Here is a 21,288-nt window from a genome sequence, read left to right as displayed (position 1 = left end):
GGGGCTTGGTTTTTATGTTTAGCTGTGTACTGTAGGAGGGGTGTAAGGTTAGCCTTAGCAGGCTGATTGGACTGTTGAAGGTAACGTGCTGCGAGTAAAAGTCCTGAGGCAGAGTAAAGTTTGGGAGCGTTTCCTACAGGTAGAAATTTTACCTGCGCAAGTGACCAAAGGTGTGGAGTGCATTTTCCTGGAGTGTAAAACCCACTCGCGTGCACCCCTGTGCTTTATTTAGACAGCACGCTGGCCTTGCGTAAAGAAGGTACATTGTCTTTAGAGTATTTAATTCCTGGTATGGTCTAGACTTGAGGCATTAAATCCTCTGCTTGCTCTCATCTTGTGTTTTCCAGAACGGGATGATGGAGAAGCCTGTGCACGCGCGGTCCCTCTCCTGCAGGCAGCTGCCTGATCCTGTGTGTGTTGGGGCTTGCTCCTGTTCCGAGGGAGGGATTTTCCCCCTGTGCCAGGCAAGCAGGCAGCTTCATCTGGCAACACAAGCCTGATGAAGTAAGGCTGGAAACCATGCATTCACATTGGGGTTGCACGGCTTGCCTGGCAGAGTAAGGAAACCAATACCCAACTAATTAGTCAGGGTGAGAAAGGCTGATAAGCTCGCCTGGGTTTCTGCAAGGGAGGGAAGTGGTCAAAAGCTTGCAGGTGTCTTGGGTGATAAGTGAAAAGTCTGGGTCAAAGGCCCAATTATAGGGGAACAGTAAGACACTTAAGACCTTTAAAAAGTAACAAACAACTACTTGTTTAGAGCCAGAAGAGGAGGAGCTGCAGCTCACAGGAGGGACTGTTTTTAAACTTTAGCTTAGTTTAATTTGGACCTGAACCAAAGCTGTGTCTCTTTGTCTGTGGAAATTTCCTATGGCCTGGAAGCTTCCTAGACCTTGCAGCTGCTCCCTGAACTTGATAGTTGCATTACTGCCGCTGCAATGACTTCAATTCCCAAAGAGCTGGAAGACAAGGTTTTTGAGGATCTGCAAGGAAACCGGGCAGAATTGTTTGTCAAGACCCTGCCTTCAGTTTAGACCCTTGCCTTGCATTTTGGAGGCAAACAATATCAGCAAGTTCAAGAGGGATAAGATGGTAAGATAAATTCAGTGGCAACAGGTCCATAGGCAGATACTAGGTCGCTCCCTTTGAGATCTCTAATGCAACAGTTGGTTGTTGGGGGAATACAAGAGGAACGGACCTCAGAAAGTGGCCAAGCTTCTGCTGGTTCTCCAAGTAACAGCTCTTACTCTTACTGCCAGACTAGCTAGACCACTAGCCTGGCCTGGTCGGGTATTGTTTACATTCCTGTTGAATTGGAAAGGGCTCATGCAAAGCACTTTGAACTCAACAAACAGGAAATTTCTTGTGAAACAGTTTTGTCAGAGCTTTGACCAGCTCTTCAGGTCATCAAAAGACTTGGGTTTTGGCACTCAAAGCACCTCGGTGAACTGCGGTGTCTCGGAATGATGATCAGAGGTTAGGAATCACCAGCGACTCTTTGCAGGTCTGTCCTGCCTTCAGTGGCTTGTAATTTGCCCTCCAAGAGCACCTGAAGGGTTTGATGAAACACCAGAAGCTTCCCACTACGCTCAGTCTTTGGTAAAGGCCTTGGGCACTAGAAGAGAAAGGAGGAAAAATCTGGCAGTTCTTCAGTCGGGTTTGCTGTTAATGTTCCTGGATTTGAGTGAGTTTAAGGAACCCAAACAGAAAGCAAAGAAAAGCTGGGTGCAGGGATTAAACTAATGCAAGCAACTAATTTTTTTTTATCCATTCCCATTCCTTTGTACGGACTTCAGCACTGCCCTGTTTCTGGCAGGTATTGGGGATGCTGCGAAGGGCCAAGGCTTTGCATGGGTCACTTGGTGGCGCAGATCTGGGAGGTTTTGTAAGTGGCATTTTGTCGTGACACGTCGTTATCTTTTGGAGATTGCCTCTAGCGTAAGGAAACATCTGTGAGCTGGGAGGAGAGGCAAGTAGTGGTGTCAGAAGGCAGGGCAGCTAGAGGATGGATTCAGTCTCCTTTGTGAGTATTTGGTGGAGCCAGACATCTCAAAAGTGGCTATTGTCCCAGTTTTATCATGATTCTCTGTCTTTTATCACAGAGGAAGTGAAATCCCCTCTGGTCCTACTCAAGTTCTGGAGGTGCTGAGTGGAGAGGATGGTTCAGGGGGATGACACCACTATACATGGAACTCCACATCATCTGTGAAGCAGTTCTGCTACCAGCTCTCCCATTGTCCCAGGGGACACTCCTCTGATATTGTTTGTGCCTCTGGGTTGGTTTCCAGGCTGTAATTCAGACTCTGATACTCAGGGTCTGACTCAAAACTGCTTCCATGTAGATGGTAGCACATATTCTAAACCCCAGATTTGTAGCACTCTGTCATTCTCGCTTTTTGAGGCTGTGCTGAAATCTCATTTGCTTTGGAAAAGCAGAGTGGGCGTATTGGGAGTATGAGGCCAAGGGAGAGGAGCTCCTGCTACCAGAGCTGTGACACAAAAATTGTCCCTGGCTATTATCTTCTGTCTTTCCCATATTTCTACTCCAATGGAGAATTATTGAGTTCTCTCTTCTCATGATCTCCTTTACTTTGTTGCCTCCAGACAACCTGTATTTGTTTCAGGTTTGGCTTGGACTTTCATCCATCAACCCCAAGTCATTCTGTGTTGCGTATGAGTTGTTGGGTCAAAATAGTTATGCTTCTGTATGCATAAGCTGCTTATAAGTGATAACGATAATGATAATGGGAGCTACAAGGCCATGGGGAATTAAACCAGTAAGTAAACATAATCTCACCTGTGAGCCCCTATCATATGTGCCTTGCTATTTGCAAAGGCTGAATGACATCCTTAATTGTGGTGAGAGTGATCTTCTCTAGCCTTAGTTGTCAAAAGTAAAGGGTCTTACTTGAGCTGTTTAATTCTGTAGCTAGTGGAGAGAGACCAGGTATACCCAAAGGTAGGCTCATCTCACTAAGGCTGGATTAAATTGAGCTTCTCGTGTGTCTCTTTTTGGTTACAAAAGGTGTCTGGGATAGGTAGTTCAGCCTTCAGACACCCAGAAAGGGCAGATGGATTTTGTCCCTTGAAAGTCAACTAGAGGTTTATGGTTGTTTTTACTGGGCTCAGGAGTGAACTTCCTAAGGAAGGGACGTGAGCTTCCAGTTTGTCTTTGGGAAAGAAAGAAAAAAAGCTGGGTCAGATAAGGTTTGTGTAAAGCTTTTGCATTCCCTGTTTTTGGGGGAGAAAAAAAAAAAAAAAAGATAAAAACTCTCTCCCCTCCCCCACACATAGCTTCCTGTTTTTCCTGTTTTTCTGTGTTACAAAGACAAACGTTGGATAAAAAAAATAATTCTTCTTGGTCTGAAAAATCAATTAAGCAGCTTCAGTGTTTTCTGAGGAGAGTACTGGATGCTTGTTTGACCCTTTGTAAGCTCCTGGCTACACACTGCTATAACAAATTTTCTGAGATTTAATGTCATCAATATTTTGACAGCCTGGCATTGTCTCTTCTTTCAGTGCTTGAGCTCCTGCCATGCAGGTGACCAACAAAATTTCATGAGTGATGCATAAAACCAGCACTATCAAGCCAGGCTATCTCACCTCTCATAATGCAGAAGAACATGCCTGGAGAAGAACACCACAAAAACTGGAAAGGGTTGTAGTAATACTTCCTCTACATGTGCTCCTTGCCTCCTCAGGGACTTCCTGAGCTTGAGTTGGTGCCTTTGTTTTTATTAGCTTTTAATTGATTTTTCCTCCATGGACTCGTCCAGCTGCTTTTGAATGCATGTGTAATATTCCCATAGCAATGACAGACTCTTGTGGCAGTGAGTTCCGTGCCTTAATTAGACGTGGTGAGGTCAAATGTGCTATTTGTCCTGAGCTGGCCCCATTGCTTGAGGGTAGAGGTGGTTGTGCTGTGCTCCAAATGTTTGCTGCCTGCCCTCATCTGTGCACGAACCTGGACCAGCCAAAAGCCTGAGGGTCTTGTGTTCAGAGTCTTGATGGTTCTATCCATTTTCTTGTGTTTTTAAACTGTGCCTACCTACTTTCATTGCTGTCCTGCTCAGCAATTTCCCTGGTAAAGAAAATATTGAAGCAGACCCTGCCTCGTTCCTTCACGTGGCTGGCATTGGCACACTCCCTGCATCCCATACTAAAGCCTAATCCAAGTAACTGCTGCCTCTGTTCTTCTCTTCCTCCTTTTTATGCTGCTAAGGGCTGTCTTGGGATTCAGAGTTTTATTGTCTCTCTGCCCTGTTTATTCCCAATTACCTCCTAACTCGCACGTTGTGTGTTTCTGTCTGCTTATGAGGTGGCTCCAGTAAGCCGAACGCTAATTCATCCTGAGTCATGACCATCTGAGGCTTGACAAGAGCGCAGTCTGAATGGCAGAATTTGCTCCAGCCTGTTGGTGTTGGTTAAACAAAGTCTGGAATTGTTTTTTCCACATTACAGAATGGTCTTTGTGCCCGCCTGAATGCAGACTCTGCTAGAGCGTGACACGTGAGGGGGGGATGTCAGTTGGAAACACAATTAGGATGCGTGAGGGTACTTGGCCCCTAGAGAAAAGCAGCAAAGGTTGGGACAGAAAGAGGAGCAAACGTCTTGGCGTTGGCCACCGGAGTTTGCCCCCGTAGCCTAAGGAGCCCCCCTGAGTTTATGGACTCTGAGCTGGCACTACTAATTGAATGAGGAGATCCCACCCTGCTCGTGGGTATGTTTATGTGATGGTACATTAAACTGTGCTGGGGAATGGACCCAGGTTAAAAAGTAATCTGGCAAAGAAGGCTAGGGTCCATGGTCCAAGCTCAAACAAATCTTTCCTCTCCCCTCACACTCCTTAAGACCAACTCTTAATGCTAATCCATTCTCTCCCCCCCCCCCCCCCAAAAAAAAAAACCCACCCCAAAACCAAACCCAACTATTTTTGATCACATTAATCATGATTATACTGACATTGAGCTGACCAGGTGGAGGAAACAGACAGTTAGGTCTGTGTTCATTTTGGTTTAAGGTCCCAAGATTTATCTGTTACATCACACACTGTGATGTGATGTAAAGTGCTGGCCTGTATTGACTCAGCCTAACAACAAAGTTTTAGTAAGTTTTTCTGCTAATTTCTGAGGAAGAAACTCCCTACTGGCAGGTTTTGTGCAGAGCTGTATATTACTCTGCCCTGTAATGTGCATCCTTTAGAGCTATAAGCTGCTTGGGGACAGATGTAATGCTCATGCAAAGGGTGAGTGAGAGTTAACAGCAAGGGAGGAATTCTGGGTATCTAGAAGACAGCCTGGCAAGAAGAGAGTTTTAAATTTCAAATGTTTTAAGCTGTATCCTGCTGCAAAGTGGAAGGGCATTTACCAGTCCAAGTGTAAGTGCCCATGCACTATATTGCATTCTTAGACGGCTTTAGATGCTTTAGTTAGAAGCAACACCATTACTGGCATGACAGAAAGTGACCTAGAGAGTGCAAAGCAATATCTGAGGAAGTTTCAAATTTACCCTGACAGAGAAGTATCGTTAGTACCTCTTGGCTTCAATTAGGAATGCTTTTATTTACTTCTGAACTAGAGCTTGAATTAAAGCAGCTTTATCCCTGCCTCTGCAAAGATGATGGACTCGCTTGACACTGTAGTAGGAAGGTACCTCTTCATCTGCATGGCAGCAATAACGTGACTGCCCCTCAAAGGGCGGAGAAGGGAAAACTTGGCCTGTTGGAGGACTGAATGTGACAAAGTGATGGACCGGCCTCGTTTCTGAGGCAGACGGTAGTAGAAAGATTATGAACTGCAAGGATGGACGAGATTGGAAGGGCTGCAAATGCCCTTTAGGATGGCTGATGCAGGGAAAAGGAAGAGTTTAAGGAGGGGAGGGGCTACAGCAAACATGGTCGTGGCATTTATATGCCACTTGGTTTAGTATTAAAAAGCCCTAAGCACTCCCTAAATCTGGCATAGTTCATGACAGGTTTCTCCCATCTGAGAAGTTTTTTTGTTGACTGATAATCTTAACGTCAGCACATAGGGGGATTCACAGGAGGAAGATGGAAAATGAATAGGCCTGTGGATGTCCAGTTTGTTCCTTAATGTACAGGAGCTGGTAAGATTGTTTGACTGGACGTGTGTTTCCATGAGAAACTCTGTGTCACGTCTGAAATCTATGGGGCTTTCCAGACGTTTTCCTGGTGGAACAGCTGCCTCAGAGCTACAGGGTCCGAAGTAGAAAGGGGTTCTATGCAAAGCTGACAATGAGGCTCAGCATTCCACCAAAATATCTCTTTGCTTGGTTTCTTATCTGTTCCACCTACCCTTCTGGCAATTTCCTGAAACTGGGTATAACAACCTGTTGTGGCTCCTCAAGACATGTATTTTCTTGCTGAAATGTGCATTTAGCAGCTTTGGACAGACCCTATTGAGGATGGATGTTCCTCTGGATGACCCAGGGTGCTCCCATCTATTGGACACTCAGCAACCACTTAGGTTGGTATTAGTTGCATCACCCTTTTTTCTGTCCTCCTTGTCATGCTCAGCGGACAGGCCAAGAGTGTGATGAGCCACAGAGACCTGGCAGCTCCTACAGAAGTTGTTTCTCAAGGTCTTTTTTGTGTTTCTACATGAATACTATTATGTGTCCCCTCTCTAATTACAGACCTGTGCTGTACAGTTTATTCTACCTTCATTTAAAGAGAATAAACAGATGTGTCTCATACTTTGGAAAATGTTCTCCTAGGGAGATTGCGTTCCTCATGGGAGCCTGATGCAGGCTGGTGACTGTTTTGTTTTGCCAGTGGAAGTCTCCATCCTCAAAGGCCATAGACTTTCTGATTTTGCACATAAAACCAGATGCTGTCATGCAATGTGCAGGTAGCGGACCCTTCCTTGGAGGTGCACCTCCTTCAGTTCTCGCCATCAGGAGTTCACCATCTGCATGGTCTTGGACTCCCGAGCAGCAGAGCCATGCATGAAGAGTAGACTAAAACCTTGTGAACCAGCTTCTGAGTGGCTCTGCTCAAGCTTGCCTTGCCCTTCGTGGAGCAAGTACAGAATTACAAAACCACCGAGTCACGTGAAGGCCGTGTCCGAGCTGGGGGAGGACAGCATGTGACAGCCCCAGGATTCTGCTCACTGCTCCCATCACCCAGCGGCACCGCAGTTTTGCATTTAGTTTTTCACACATGTGAACACATAACATGACCTCCGTGTACCCTTGGGCGGTCCCCATTGTTTCCTTTGCCCTCTGTGGCTGAGCCAGTGTTGGTTTTGTTCGCTAGATGATGAACTTCAAATCTTCTTTGCCTGACTGGGCTAGAATAAATGTGCAAATGCTGTTCTCGCGGAACTGATGGGGAAAGCCTGGAAATGGTGGCTGAAACTCATGCTTGCCTTATTGGGTGATGTGATGTGATGTGGCAACTTGGGTCTTTCCGTGGTGCCAGAAGGGCTGTTTTGAAAGCTGGCTGGTGATGCTTGCCCATTCAGCAAATGATCCCTGACTGTCGTGTTCAGGCAGAAACTAGGCCACACATTTTCCCAGGAAGGGTGAGAACTTGACTGCTAAAAAGAAAAAAAAAAAAACACACCACCAAACCCAAACCAAAACACTGGGTTAAATCTGTGTCAGGTTATAATGGTAACGAGTATCCAAATGCTTCTGGTTTCTGCAGAGTTAGCTTGGGTGTCTCTACAGCGTTATCGCTGCAGGGGTTTCTCAACTCCTGTTGAGATGCTTTGGGGTCATCTCCATAAGGTCTGGGCTCAGGTCTTCATGGGTAATAGACCCTCAATCAACCAGGACTGCAGATGGGCAGGAGGCAGAGTGTGGGACCAGCTGATGGTTGGATGCTGCATCCAGATCAGTGGGTCCACCTTGGTCATACGTAGTTCTTCTTTCAGGTGACCATTACAGAAGGAACCGAATAACACTTAGGCTGGGGCAGTGATGTTCCCGCGGTGTTATGCATGTGCTCTTCAGCTGTGAGGAGGTTCCTCAGGCTCCTCCTGCCTCTGCTCACGGACTATCATGGTCCTGTGGAGCAAAGCTGTGGGTATCTGCACCCTTGGTTTGAGTCATTCAGTTTACATTAAGCTGTCTGTATGTTAATGAATGGGTAGATTCTCTGGTTGTTTTGGTAAGCGTTTGGGGAAGACTTTGAGTTTGGCATCTAGCACCCACTCTTTTTGTTTTGCACAGGATAAAACATTTTCTTGCAGAATTAAATGAGGACCAGGTGGAGACACCCTCTCATATCAGAGCCATCTGAAATGATGGCATCATCTTCCCTCCTTTCCCCAAAATAGACAAAATAGGCTGGATTAAAAAATATAAATAAATAAAATCCACCAGACTGTTACTCAGTGAGCCTAATGCAACCCCACTGACTACCTGCTGCTCTGTTGAAGCATTTGAAAATGAAATGCTGTCACACATTCAGCCTGATTCTACTCACTAAGCAAGCTGGTTATGCTTAGAAATTTCCAGCAAGCTTGAGTGCTCTCTAGGACCTCTGAGAAACAACTTTATCTTTGTGTCTACAAGACGGGGGATTAAGTGGTGGCAAAAAATAAACTTTTAGTCCTGTCCTCTTGGTGCTCTGGGGTGAGAGCTGGCTGGCTGCTGTTTTCTTTTGCTTTTTTCCTGGCTCAGTTGCCTTCACTGGGAGGGGCCAGGAGGGGTTTGGATTCCAGCTTTTTGACTTCTTTGCATGCCTAGAGCTTTCTTCTGGGACAAAAAATAGCCTTATGGTCGTGCACATCTTGATGTATGAAAACTTGCAAACTAATGAGATTATGGAATTTTTTAATGTTTCCCATTCTTCAGACAAATGAAATTTAAGAGGCAGTGGTTACTAAGGAGAAAGCATTGTCATTCATCTGTGCAGTCACTTCAGTTGTGTCTGGATCCAAACAACCACTTAAAACCATGCCAGCTAACCATTCAAACTGCAAAATGTCCCTTGTTCTGTGACACCATTTCAGCCCCAGCTTCAGGATGACCTGGAAAGGGAGTTCCTAAGCAGAGTTTGGTGATTTTAGGGAGCTCAAGCTCTTACTTAGCAAGGAATCCACCCACGTGTGAAGCTTAAAAATGAGACCTTCCCACCTAGCTTAGTCACCGAACCCGGCTGACCTTTTTACGGTCCGTGCTGAGATGCTCGAGGTATTTCTTCCCACAAAGTATAAAGTAGGGTTAGGCTTCTGTGTCTGACTTCCTGACATCTCAACACAAGGAGAATCAACCTCACCTATTGTTTGTAGCAATCACGGTAGACATTCGGGATGTCTTGGAGTATGCCACCAGCAGATAGCCGCAGTTCAGCTCTTCCTGGAAATGGTGCAAAGACTCTCATCATGTCTCCATTAGTAAATAAATGAGGTCTAGCCCTGTAGCCAAGTGGTTATTGCATAACCTATACTTAGCTAATTTCTCCTTACCTCCCAAACCAGCATGACTATGTGCAAGCTACCCATTTCAAATGGTCCCTGGACCATACCTGAGAACTGTCTGGGAGACGGGCTAGTTGGTATACATCAAAACTATGCCAAAGTCTCTGCCACCAATTTAGCAATTTAAATCTTTGCAGCATATATCCTCATTTGCTTGCTATTGTGAACGTAGCTTTTGAGCGTGCACTAAAACCAGGCTAAGGATAAATGTGGACAGACCATATGCAGTCCCTTGAGTTTGCTGTTTAGCTTCACAAAGTTAAAAGAATCTTAGAGTTTTGTATTTTTATCACCATTAGTAATATCAGCTGATGCTGCCCATAGTATCTTCACCACCCGGCCTTTTTCCAGAGCAGTCTCTTATGATGTGCTATTAGCTGGCTGTGTTCGCTTCCTCTGATGCATTTCTTTCGGGAGGTAAGGCTGGGAAGGAGGAAGCTACAGAAGTTTGCTCACGTGGGTTTGCTGCCCTTTTTTTTTTTTTTTTTTTTTTTTTTTTTTTTAAGTGCTGCCCACTTCCATGTTAGGCAAGGTTTCCTTATTGACGCAGCGGTTGTGACAAATAACCAGCAGTGCTGTGTCCTATTCGGAAAGGAGTAACATCAGACCTCTGTTCTTCTGGAAGGTTGGATGTTTGGGCATGGATCGCACGGCTCTGCAGCTCCGTACAATAGCTTTTAATGCCAAAAGGTGCAGACTGAGGCATCCGGGCAGAAAACTGGTGAGAGATACGGGGAGATATGCACTGCTTCATCCTGTGCTGCCTTGTACTTCATGGATTTTCTTCTAGGAGAAGAAATCTGGCACTAAGCAGGTTTAACACTTATTAAGAAGTTTAGGGCCTTTCCAGTCATGTGGAAGAGGCATCATGGCCCACCTGAGAAGATCTTCAATTTGGGGCATCAGGAAAATGGCCTGTAGCCTCAGTGGTCTTCTGTGACACCAGCTCACGTTAAGCTATTGGGTTTCTGTTTCCTCTTCTAACATTTCCAGATGCTTTTTAGGGACAGCAGTCACACCTGTGTGTGCTGTCAGGAGCAGGAAAGGCTGATTGTTTGCAACAAGTACTGAAGCTTTGGTAGATGGACACTCTTGCAAGGGAGTTTATGTGTGTCTTCTGTGTTGTGTCCAGGACATGTGCGCAGCTGAAGCGACTGCATCTCTGCTCCAAGTGGAGGAAACCTTCTCAGCATGCCTGGCACGGATAGACGCCCTCATCCTCAAGCCTCTGCTCCAGGCAGGTAGGTCAGACTATTTTTTCGTCTGTAGCTCTAGCTTTGAGTCACTGGCACGCCTATGAAGGGATTTATAATTGAAACTCCGTGGCTGCGGACTTGCTGGAGGCTGGTTTGCTGGAGTAAGTGCTATGTAGAGATGTTTCATTTAAGACAGTGAGCTCTTAATGATGCCTATGGCCTTTCATTCAACCTAGGACTGTGGTTCCTGGTTTTAGAGGTTAATCCAGATTCTAACTGGTATCAGCCTGTACACCCACTCCGAGGCTTGTTTCCAGCATGGTACATGGAAATCCAAAACGCATCTCACACATTCTCAACCCCTAAGCCATGCCCGTTCTGCCTCCCTGCTCTTGGTCCGTGGTCATGCCCGTCTTTGAAGGTAAAACTTGTGGGTGCAGGTTCTGAGCTGGCAGTAAATCAGAGCAGCTCCACTGGAATAACAAATCCATATGAATAGTCACAAGCCTGTCTGGCCAAAAGTGGTGTGACTGGATTAGGCCCATAGGCTGGTTCCCTCTCACGTCACCGCCTTTTTGCTCTAGCCTCCAAGGAGACTGGGAACAGCCCTTCGGGCCAGGGGCAGAAAATTTTCCTCCGGTGCTCGTGTCTGAGCTGGGGCTGAGCCTCGCTGGCTGCCCTGACCACATGGTCCACAAGAATGGGAAAGCCAAAGCCTTATCATGGATAGCCCGTGCAATTACTCACAGGGACGCAACCCTAAATAATCATCATCTCCTTCCTCCCTGGCATTGTTTTCCTATATAAATATACGTGCTTTACGCTAAAAAATTGGGCTGACTATTAGATATTGGCAATGTTTGCCACAAGATTTCTTGGAATCGAGGCTTTCTGATAGTGTTTTTCCTCCGTCTTTTCCTCAAAGAGCCTAGTGACCAGAAGGGAAAGGAGAACTTTAAGCTCTTCCTGCTCCTGAATGATCTATTTCAAGCTCTCTGGAACCTCACAGAAGAAAATTACCGGATACTGAAACAAAAATGCAGCACCTCTGAGTCATTCTGCATCCAGGACATTTATACTGTCTGGAAAGGAGACCTGTTTCTAAACCTCTACATCCGGTAAGTACAGAAGCATTTTGGAGTAGCCTAAGGGACCAAATTTATCAACTAACGGGTAGGTTGGTGCAATTAATTTGTGCATTTAATTTGTTCAGCCCTGTCCACTAGTGTTCAGTCATTAGGTCAGGGAAGCGATTGCATTCGGCGCTCACGACAAGTGCTATAGAATGTAGTGTGTTTGCAGACGGCATAAGTAGCCTTTTTTGTAGCTTGTGAGTATGCTTGTAAGAGGCAGAATTTTTTCATGCAATTATAGGGTTTTTTTTAATGCATCTTAAAAATGAGGACAGGGGGTAGAATTTGTGCCTGGGTAATTTATGAGAGCGAAGCTTGAGCTGTCATCAGGAACAGAAAGACGTGCACGAGCAGGTTTAAAGGACTCATAGGGATGAAGAGAGAAGATGTCACTAGACAGTTCATATTACGTGTTTGTGCCACATTTTTATGCTTTTGGCAAGGGATATGATAGCAAGTGATGGATGTACCCTGATGTGAAAAACATACTGCCCCACTGCTGTTTCTGTCATTAATTACATCTGTTCCCCATCGTCTGCAACACGAAATAAAATGTTTACCAAAAGCACTGTAGCGTGTGTAACCTGTACGTTGATGTCCTAGCATGAAAAATGGTTTATGGACACCTGAGATGACCTAAAGATCAGAATGTTCAATCCCTCGTTCATCACATTGGCCATAAATGTGGCCAAGCCTTTGCCAGATGGGCTTGTACCATCTGTGCAGTTTGGTCCCAACGCAGGAACGGGAGATGGGCACACCGGCTCCTGGACTTTGCTGTTCCTCTAGTCTTGGGTTTGGTGGTTTGTATGCCTGTGGAGGTAGGAGGAAGGAAGGACTACTTTTTGTTTGTTTTTACTTGGGCAGCATCGTTCTGGAAAGTGATGAACAACAAGCTTTGCCTTTACGTGAATGGGGTTTGGAGCAGTGCGTGTTGTTCATTTGGGAATTGATTCTGTGAATTAAAACTGGCTTGCCTTAAAAAGGCATATAAAAGATGAAAACTTAGGCTGAGGTTTCAGATGACACAAAGGAGAAGTTTATCTTAAGATCTAATTTCCTCTCATTTTGAAATTAAACCCTGGTTTTTTTGGGCGTCACACACACAAAAAGAGCTGGTTCCTACCCACCTCTGCTGACTCACTCTGGGCAGCCCTGATCCTACAACATCTCATGCTTATTGGAGTGATACAGGAGGAAGCAAAACCACTGTTCAGGGGCCTGAAAATCAGCAGTAAATACATGTCCCTGAAAGATGTAATAAATGATAATTAGTCTGGACATTATACATGACTTAGCTGAAAACAGGACTGGAAGAAAGAGTGGTATTTGCTGACAAAATATGGCTCGATCTCCCTCTAGTGTGAGATGAGATGCATTGGTGTGAGACACCTTGACTTGAATTTACCATCAATAATACAGACCTGATACTGTTACTTCGACCAGCAGAAATTCATACATCCAAAGCTGATATCTTAAGCTCAGCCTTTGCAGATTTGCTTTCCAGGACAGTTGCGCAAGTTTACTTCTGCTTAAGCTAAATGCCAGGATGATTTAAACTTCCTGTAACGATGTTAGTGCGAAAGTCGCCGAGACAGTTAAACCAAGGAGCTGGCAAAGGGGACAAAAGGGGAGTGAGCCAAGGTGAGAGGTACAATAACTACATCTCTCTCTGCCTCCCTTGAAAGGTGGACCTGACATGACGTTTTCAAATGAGCTTCTTCCCTTTATCACTTAAACCTAGTAGCTAATGTGCATCTCTAACTCAGCTTGTGCTTGTGTGCGTTCATTTTTATTTTTTTTTTCTTGCCAACAGATATTTCGTCACTTTTGCAAACTACGTTGTAGTCCACGGCTTCGAACATGCCACAAAGAGCAAAAGGTCAGTGGGCTGAAAAATGCTTTTTGAAAGGGCTGATAGGAACACAGTGCTATTGTATGGGTTAAGACACTAAAGCGGAGTGAGCAGCACCGAGCACTGCACCTCACAGTGATCGCTGTTCCACAGTCCAGCTGCCTCTCCTCTGAACTGGCCATACTGGCTGCTCCTGCCATCTTCTGAGGTCATGGCAGCAGCCGTTGAAAGGTTTCCTCTACAGATCTCTCTCCATCTCTTTCTAGCCATGCACAACTCCCGTTGTAGGAGAGGAAGCCTGTAGGTTTGGAATTTGGGAGTTGAGGTGAGGGATGGGACCTGAGAAAGGATGATGTTGGAATCTGGCAGGAAATTTCCACTGCCTGTCCCAGATGTTGTCAGAGTCTCATGGAAACAGCAAATGAAAGCGTGAGCACTAGACCTGAGCAGATTCACAGCCACTTGAAGTGACCCTCTCGGTGTGCAAACCACGGTGAAAGTCATGCTATGTTCTCGGTATCTGTGGGTGTGGTTCCTAATTGCAAAGACTGCTGGGCTGGAGGCAGGATGGATGGAGCTCGTTTGCCTCATTGCCTTATTTTTGTGTGTTTGGTTGTGCAAATATATTTATTATCTCTTGGTCTTTCAAGTCTTTCTATACCCTCTCGGGGAGTGAGGTAGCATATAAAGTTTGGAAGGCAGAGGAGTGGCAATTTGCGGAAAAACTAATTAACGAACTTTTGTCTTAATCCACCATCTTGCAGTGAAGCCTGGAAGGACCACAAGGCAGTGCTGAAACAATTCCTTACAGACTTCACCTCTGAGACCTCCATGTCACTGGCCTTATACACTGTTCTTCAAAAACCTATCCGAGATCATATTGAGCAATATATCGTGCTCCTTACCAAGCTGCACGAGGTTCTCAAAGAGGTAGGAAGGTTTATGTGATGCTACTTGGCTGGCTTATGCTAACACCTTGCGCAGGGCTTGTGGGACTTTGTGGTGGTGTCAGTGAATCCAAAGCAGACTGGAAGGAAAATGATTTCCAGTGGAGAGCTGGGATGGTAGTAACCAGCACCAGTGGAGTGCAGCCCACCTGAAGGTCTCAAAGCAACAAACAGTCCGGCATAGTATGAGCTACTCATCATATTGAGAAGCTGCAAAGGGTCAAGTAACTGGCTTAAGGTTGCACACTGCTGCTGGTGGCAGAGGCAATGCTAGGTTTGGGAAGCTTGCCTTGGAAGGGGGGTTGGAGGATTAACTCTCATTTGCCCTTGGATTCAGAACTGCTGAGGCTTTTCTGCAGCGGTAGCCCAGAGAGTAGTTGTCCTGCACGGCCATACCTAAAGCGCTGCTCAAGCCCTGCCTTCTTTTATCAGGGCTCTGAAAAGACTGTGGTTAGCAGTGCCATCAAGGAATATGTGAAGCTGCAGTCTTTCATCAGCCAAGTCCTGGATGAAGCTTGTTTTACCAAGTCCTTATGGAAGTCCTTGGGCTACAAATTCACAGTGAGTTGTGGGTGTAGAAAGTGGTTTTATGGGGAGCTCTTGTGGACACCTTAAACTTCTACTTACCCATGGAGGATATTTAATATGGATTAAGAATTTGAGGGTTGGTTTAAAGCCAACAAAACAGGGCAGTGTGAAAGCCTTGGAGAAACCTTATGGTCACTGGGCACTTTAGAATTTGAGTGCTGTGTCCAGTTCTGCTGTCACCGTCAGCTTGTGCCATGAATCAGATGGCCTCTGCAGGAACTGTTGGCTTGAGTCGTACAGCCTCTCCCAAATCCTGATGTTTCCTGATGCTTTTGGTCCTCCATCGTGACCTCTGTGGTTCCCTCTGCAGGACATGCTCTGTGTACCTGAAAGGAGGCTGCTGGAAGATAGCAAAAATCTTCCCATCTCTGCCAGCACGAATCGATCAGACCGGATCTTGCTCTTTGATGATGTCCTTGTGCTAATTCAAGTGAGTCTGCAGTCTTTCAGAGGGATTGGAAGGGCAGCACAGATAAGTGACAGTAAAATTCAGGTCCCTTTGATGTTGAAAACACAGCAGAGCTTGGCTTTTGGCAAAACCTTGTCTCAGATCCATGCACCTGTGTTTTGCACTGGAGAATAAAAGAAAGCCCAATGAAGAATGGATAGAGGACCATCCATATAACTTTTCCCCCAGTAAATGTGTACTATCCAACCACCACAGGCACCGTTCTAGCAACCCAAGCCCATGCCTGCATGTCAATCCCTTGATTTGTGTCCTTGCTTATTCAAAGGGGCCTGATGGGTCAAAGTTATTACACTCATGAATAGGACTAAATATGGTTGACTCTGCTAGTGGCATGGGAGCAGAAGTTGCAGGTGTTCTTGGGGCTGTTTTGGGGATTTGGGGCCTGGGTGTGGGGCAGACAGGGAGCATCTACAGCCATGGATAGCTAGATAAATAATATGTGTTCAAAGCTGTTCTGCAGCATGTTGACTAAGTCCAGCTTGGCTCGCTCTGACTGACAGCACCTTTAATCTAGCTGGGCTCTCTTCATGTGCACCTCTCTCTGCTTGCTCTTTAGTCATGTGCCAGCCCCTCAGGTGTCCAAACACGACTGCCTCGTGAGCTGGTGCATCTTACGGGCTCTTCCAAACACGAGCCTTTGTGATAACGCTGGGCAGTCCTACTCGGTGTCCAGGATCTAGGCCTGAGGAAATAGGGTAGCGATTATCTCATCCAACTTTACGTTGTCGATTTCTTAGCACTGTAGTGATCTCGCTGTGAGCAAGTGGCCCCAGGCTCCCTTTCTAGCCAGGGGAGAGGAACATGCGCTGTCTGGGTGTGGTTCAGCTGACTCATTTTAGATGCCAAAATTAGGATGAGTTGAATCACGTCCTTGACTCCATTCACTGGGATGAGAGCGCAGGGTAGCTAGCTCACACAGAGAGACGTACGTTGTAGACATCTCTGCTCAGTCAACGGTTTCCACCCACTATGTCTCATTTGCTGCTATGACTGTTACTGAGGCTTCGGGAGATATAGCTGGACTGGGATTGAACTGGTTAGCTTGGGCTGCTAGCAGAGTTCTGCTGACGAGGGCTCTGGTGCTGGGAATCTGAACGTCCCTCCCTTCCCTGTTCCCCCAAATCTGGTAGGTACATCAGTGATTAATCGTGGTGAACTCCACGGTGCCGGTACCTAACCTTGGTCAACTACATCGTTACCGAGAGCAGCTTTGTAGTGTGGGCACCTGGACTTTAGACAGGGAAGGGAGATGTCATATTAAATGCAGTCTTTACCTAGTATTTCAGCCATTTTAGCTTCTTCTGTTTGGTGTGCTATTGATCAAAATAGTGACTTCTTGAATGTTGTACTGTGGGTCACTATTGGCTGTGCCATCGGGAGTCCAAATCCTAGATATATCATAGGGAAAACTGGGGCATACTGGGTGTCAGGGATGATTTGGGAGTGTTGTCATGTGATAGGGAAGAAACTCGTGTAGAGATAAGTGCCGTCTCAGAAGGTCTGTTACTGTTAGTTGTAGCCATGGCATTATGGAACACCACTTATAAGTGTTAAACTGAGAACTTTCTTCCTTCTCCTATGTTTCCTCAGTCTCCAAGGTCTGTCATCATAGTGTGGGGATAGATATGTGGACAACAAGAGAGGGAATTTACAGTGCTGCCGGTCTTGCTCTGCTGTTCAATGGATTGACAGAGCAGGGGCAAAGTGTGATGTTTACATCAATAACAGGAACATCTTCTGCCTTTTGTTCCAGGGAAACAGCTTTCAGAGTTTTGATCTAAAGCTTGTGTGGGTAGATGAAAACTGCAGGGAGAAATCAGCTCCAGGAATGTAAGTGAAAAAATTCCACTTGGAGGTAAACAAAAAAAAAAAGTGTTCAACTTGATTGTGAAACTGAGAAAATGATTCAAAACTTTGTCTCATCTGCTTTCCACCAGTGGGATTGGTTCTGGGCTATGGGTAGTTGCAGCACCTCTCAGATGGGATCACAGCACTTTGGACTTGCATTGCTTCCCTTTGCTGATGGATTGAAATCAAGCAATAACAAAATGGTTTTGGCTCCAGACCTAGAGAACGAACTGATGAGTTGACTAGTTGAGTACCTCCTGAGAAGGAAAAACTGACTCCAAAAGCACTATTAGCTTCTGGAGAGGAATGGGAAGAGCAGGAACTGCTGTTTGACTGAGAAATGTGTTTTTCATAGACTCTGTAATGTCTTTTGCTTCACAGGTACGGACTCCGCATTATAACTCCAGAAGAAACGTTCTTTCTCTTTGCCAAAGACCCGCAGATGAAGGTTAGCAGTGGGCAGGGTGTTTCTGTTCCACCTGAAATACTGTGCACCAAGTTTTGAAGTAGGGGAATGGCATAGAGGGGATGGCAGCTCTGTAGTGGAGGCAAAACATTGACTACGGAGTGGAAGCTGAAATCCCATTAAGCATCAGGATTTTAGCTTCAGTGGGCTCTTCACCTGCGTAAATGCAGCTGAGGCCTTTCCTCTGTGATTTTTGCCATTTTCTTATGTTTTTTAAAGCAGAGTAATAAGAAGCGTGGGGTTTGTTGGTTCCTCCTCCACACCCCATGGAGCCAATACTGTATTAGGTGGCTAGAGGTTGCTTAGACAGTTGATGGTAGATGAAAATTATCCGGGTGCTGGAAATGGTCTGCCCTGGGCAGCAGCGTGTGCTGCAGAGCCTGGCACAGTACAGTCCCATCAGCACGGTCCTGTGCCAAGGCCAATTAGTGGTGGTGAGAGTCAGGCTTAAATGACGTGGAAGTGTTGTGCACTGGTGCAGTATCCAACGTGCGGGCCCCAAGACAAGACCTCCTGTTGGTGCTGTAGATTTGCCATAACTCACCAGCCCAGCCAGCCGAATGGCACAGAATTGATGGGAACCCAACAGCTTCTTGCCCCTTCTCCTGAAGTACCTCTTGTTGGGATCTACTATGCTTTTTTCTCTCATTAGTCCGGCACTCCTCTTTCTCTGCCCCCAGGCTGTTTGGCAGTGGAAGCTGAACCAGGCTGTCCGCCAGGCACTGAATGGGAAGCGAGATTTCCCTTTGTGGGGCAAGACTGGTGAAGGCACCGAGCCCCCGTCCTGCCGCTTCTTCACCTATGTCTTCAGGCTGGAGGGCAAGTTCAAGAACGCATCCTACGAGGGCGAGTGGCACTGGGGAAAGCCACATGGCAAGTAAGGAGCCTTTTTTGCCCCTTTTCTAAGCAAGAACGTGCAAGGATAGCCCTGCTGTCTTTGCGTAGCACCGCCTGGATCCAGTGGAGGCGCAGGTGGAGGTATCGATGTCACAGGGTGGCTGTGGACGTGGGGTGATCCATCCCACGCTGAGGGCCTGGACCAGAGACTCTGGGCTGGTGATCTCCCAGCGTGTGCCAGCCTCTCTGGTTCCTGCCTCACTTGTTTCCAGAGGGAAATCTGGTACTGAGGAGAGATTCAGGGGGCAGTTGGGACAGATTTGCTTGATTTCAGGGCTTAGTCAAAGCATGAGTCCTGACACGTGACCTATTGTAGATATCTTGCTAGTGATACTGGTTTATGCAGTAAATTGTAGAGGCTGCCCCTAATAATGTGCTAATGATCACATTGAAGGCACTGCGCTGACTTATACCCATAATTAGAACTTAGACTTTCAAGTTCTCAGCCTGAGGCATAAAATCTTGTCATTGTGATGACAAAAAAAACCAATAAAAAGCCTTTGCTTGTGAATGAAATGAAAGTTTTTTCCTGTGCTATCAAAATCTGTTTTAACATCCAAACTATTAACAAAGGAGTTAAAAAAACCCACAACAAACCAACGAAAGAGGCTCAAATGTATTTCTTGGGAACATGAGAACTGTTCACTAAATTCAGCTGAAGTTTAAGAGTGAGCTGTGCCAAAAGGGAATGATCTGTAAATCAAGGGTAAAATGGTCCCAACCAAAATCTCTTTGACGCAGGATAGAGCACGGTCTCTGTTTTTGTGAAGAAACACGAAATATGACCAACTTCCTCAGACACCAAAACAGGCTGATTTGGAAGTTTTATACTTCCTGAGTTTTACACGCTATGTTTACAGTTGCTATTGATGCAAAAAGGATGTAGAGACTTGGTTTGAAAGAGCCTTACAATAATGAGAATATCCCCAAATCAAAAGCTTAATCCTGAATCTTCTGTGGGAGAGATTGTGCCTTGCCCCAGAATGGCATTAAATAGGTGTTTAGAGTAAAGCTACGCCTGAGGCAGTCCTTTACATCATCCCCACCTTCCCCAGCACCTGCACTCCTAACAGAGATCTGAAAACCACTGTGTGCAGACACAGAGGAACAAGCACCTCCCCTCCCTCGTTGTCTCCTCCTGTCTTAGGGCTGGAGAAATGAGATTAATAAAGACCTCTGCTGCTTCAGATTAAGTGACTCGACTAAGGCACCCCAGGAAATTTGTGGCAGAACTAAGTGACTTCAGGTGCTTTTAATACCTGGTCTTTTAATTGCTTAATTACTAGGTTTTCCTTTCCACTCCTGAAATTGCTCTTCTATGTGACTTGCTACTAATACAAGGTTATAGGACAGCAAAGCTGGCCTCGATGGCTTGCCCACCTCTGAGGGAGAGGCTGGCACAACAAAGCATGTGAACAGAGAGCTGCAGCAGTGTGAATCAGGGCTCTTTTGCAAAAATATCTGCGTTCTTCACTGTTCTGTCCCAGTACTCCTGATGACCTGGTGTGGGGGAAGGAGATGCTCTTACTGAGAAGTAGCTTCAACCAACCCCATGGGAGGAGCAGGCATTCTCTCTGGCTTGCTCTTCTTTGCTAGCATTCACACGAGATGTATTTTAAATCCACTTAAAATTAATCTGACCGCTTCCCTGTAAATACCAGAAAAAGAGCCTGTCTCATGTAGGTGTTTGAAACAACAACCACGGTGAAAGTCAAACAAATGCGTCATGGTTTTGGTAGTGCACCATCTTCTGTTGTCTCTGGTTGGGGAATTTGTGGGCAGCTGGCTGTGTCTGCGATGATAAAAGAATTAAAACGGTGAGTGGGTGTGGGTGGAGTGGGAGACAGAGGGAGGGAAATGCGTTCGCAACTGGGCATGGCTGTGCAGTAATTTGACCATCGCGTTGACTGTTCCGGTCTCATTTTGCATTGTTACCTCGTGTAATCATTTGCTACAACACCCCCCCCCCGCCTCCCTGCAAAACAGATGGAAAGATATGATCCCTTTAGGCCAGTGCTTGTCTCTTTTGTTTTCATAGTGCCTGGCACAATGAAGTTCTGGACCGTGGTGTCATTACGTTGTCTATGGGGATGTGCCGTGCTGGAACTTCAGCAGGCTTAATCACATGCTGCACTGCAATTACAAAAGAATCATGTGCGAAGTCCTAAATGGATGACCCAGCAACTCTACAAAATGCTTTTGAGATTAGGGAATTTGGAAGAGGATTCTTCCCATTCATTCCAGGCCATGAAAACATTATGGTATTAAACCCTTACCGTGCAAACCAGAGTCCCAGAGGTGCCTGGAGAAGAACTTTTGTGTCTCTGTTGCCTGAGGAAATGTTTTGATGTTACCCATTTCTAGGTTGTGCCTCGATACCTTCTGTTGCAGCTGTGAATGTTGCTGGTGATCTCCCTTGTGTAATGTTTGCTTCAAATTGCAG

General features: G+C 46.0%; 1 protein-coding gene and 1 long non-coding RNA gene across 9 annotated transcripts in view; both read left to right on the top strand.

The window, feature by feature from the left end:
* The window catches only part of ALS2CL (ALS2 C-terminal like), a 46,402-nt gene that overhangs the window by 7,940 nt on the left and 17,174 nt on the right, over window positions 1–21,288 (top strand). For 2 of the 8 annotated variants that reach the window (XR_007505847.1, XM_049798861.1), the window contains exons 2-11: window positions 348–464; window positions 10,579–10,687; window positions 11,568–11,760; window positions 13,592–13,657; window positions 14,395–14,560; window positions 15,010–15,138; window positions 15,476–15,595; window positions 17,388–17,464; window positions 17,864–17,930; window positions 18,629–18,825. Coding sequence is in view for 7 of the 8 variants with exons in the window: in XM_049798861.1 (XP_049654818.1) it covers window positions 354–464; window positions 10,579–10,687; window positions 11,568–11,760; window positions 13,592–13,657; window positions 14,395–14,560; window positions 15,010–15,138; window positions 15,476–15,595; window positions 17,388–17,464; window positions 17,864–17,930; window positions 18,629–18,825 (1,235 nt within the window). In the remaining variant the exon portion in view is untranslated. Of the gene's footprint in view, window positions 1–6; window positions 260–347; window positions 505–763; window positions 1,090–10,005; window positions 10,168–10,578; window positions 10,688–11,567; window positions 11,761–13,591; window positions 13,658–14,394; window positions 14,561–15,009; window positions 15,139–15,475; window positions 15,596–17,387; window positions 17,465–17,863; window positions 17,931–18,628; window positions 18,826–21,288 lie in introns of those variants that run through there. The other 6 variants (XM_049798867.1, XM_049798865.1, XM_049798868.1 and 3 more) reach the window with 5 other exon arrangements.
* LOC126037927 (uncharacterized) lies at window positions 1,101–2,956 on the top strand. Its single transcript, XR_007505849.1, has 2 exons — window positions 1,101–2,020; window positions 2,100–2,956. It is a non-coding gene; the product is annotated as an uncharacterized LOC126037927 (long non-coding RNA).

The sequence above is a fragment of the Accipiter gentilis genome, chromosome 4 (genome assembly GCF_929443795.1).
Source record: "Accipiter gentilis chromosome 4, bAccGen1.1, whole genome shotgun sequence".
Lineage (NCBI taxonomy): Eukaryota > Metazoa > Chordata > Aves > Accipitriformes > Accipitridae > Astur > Astur gentilis.
This window is presented reverse-complemented; position numbering and strand designations above follow the sequence as displayed.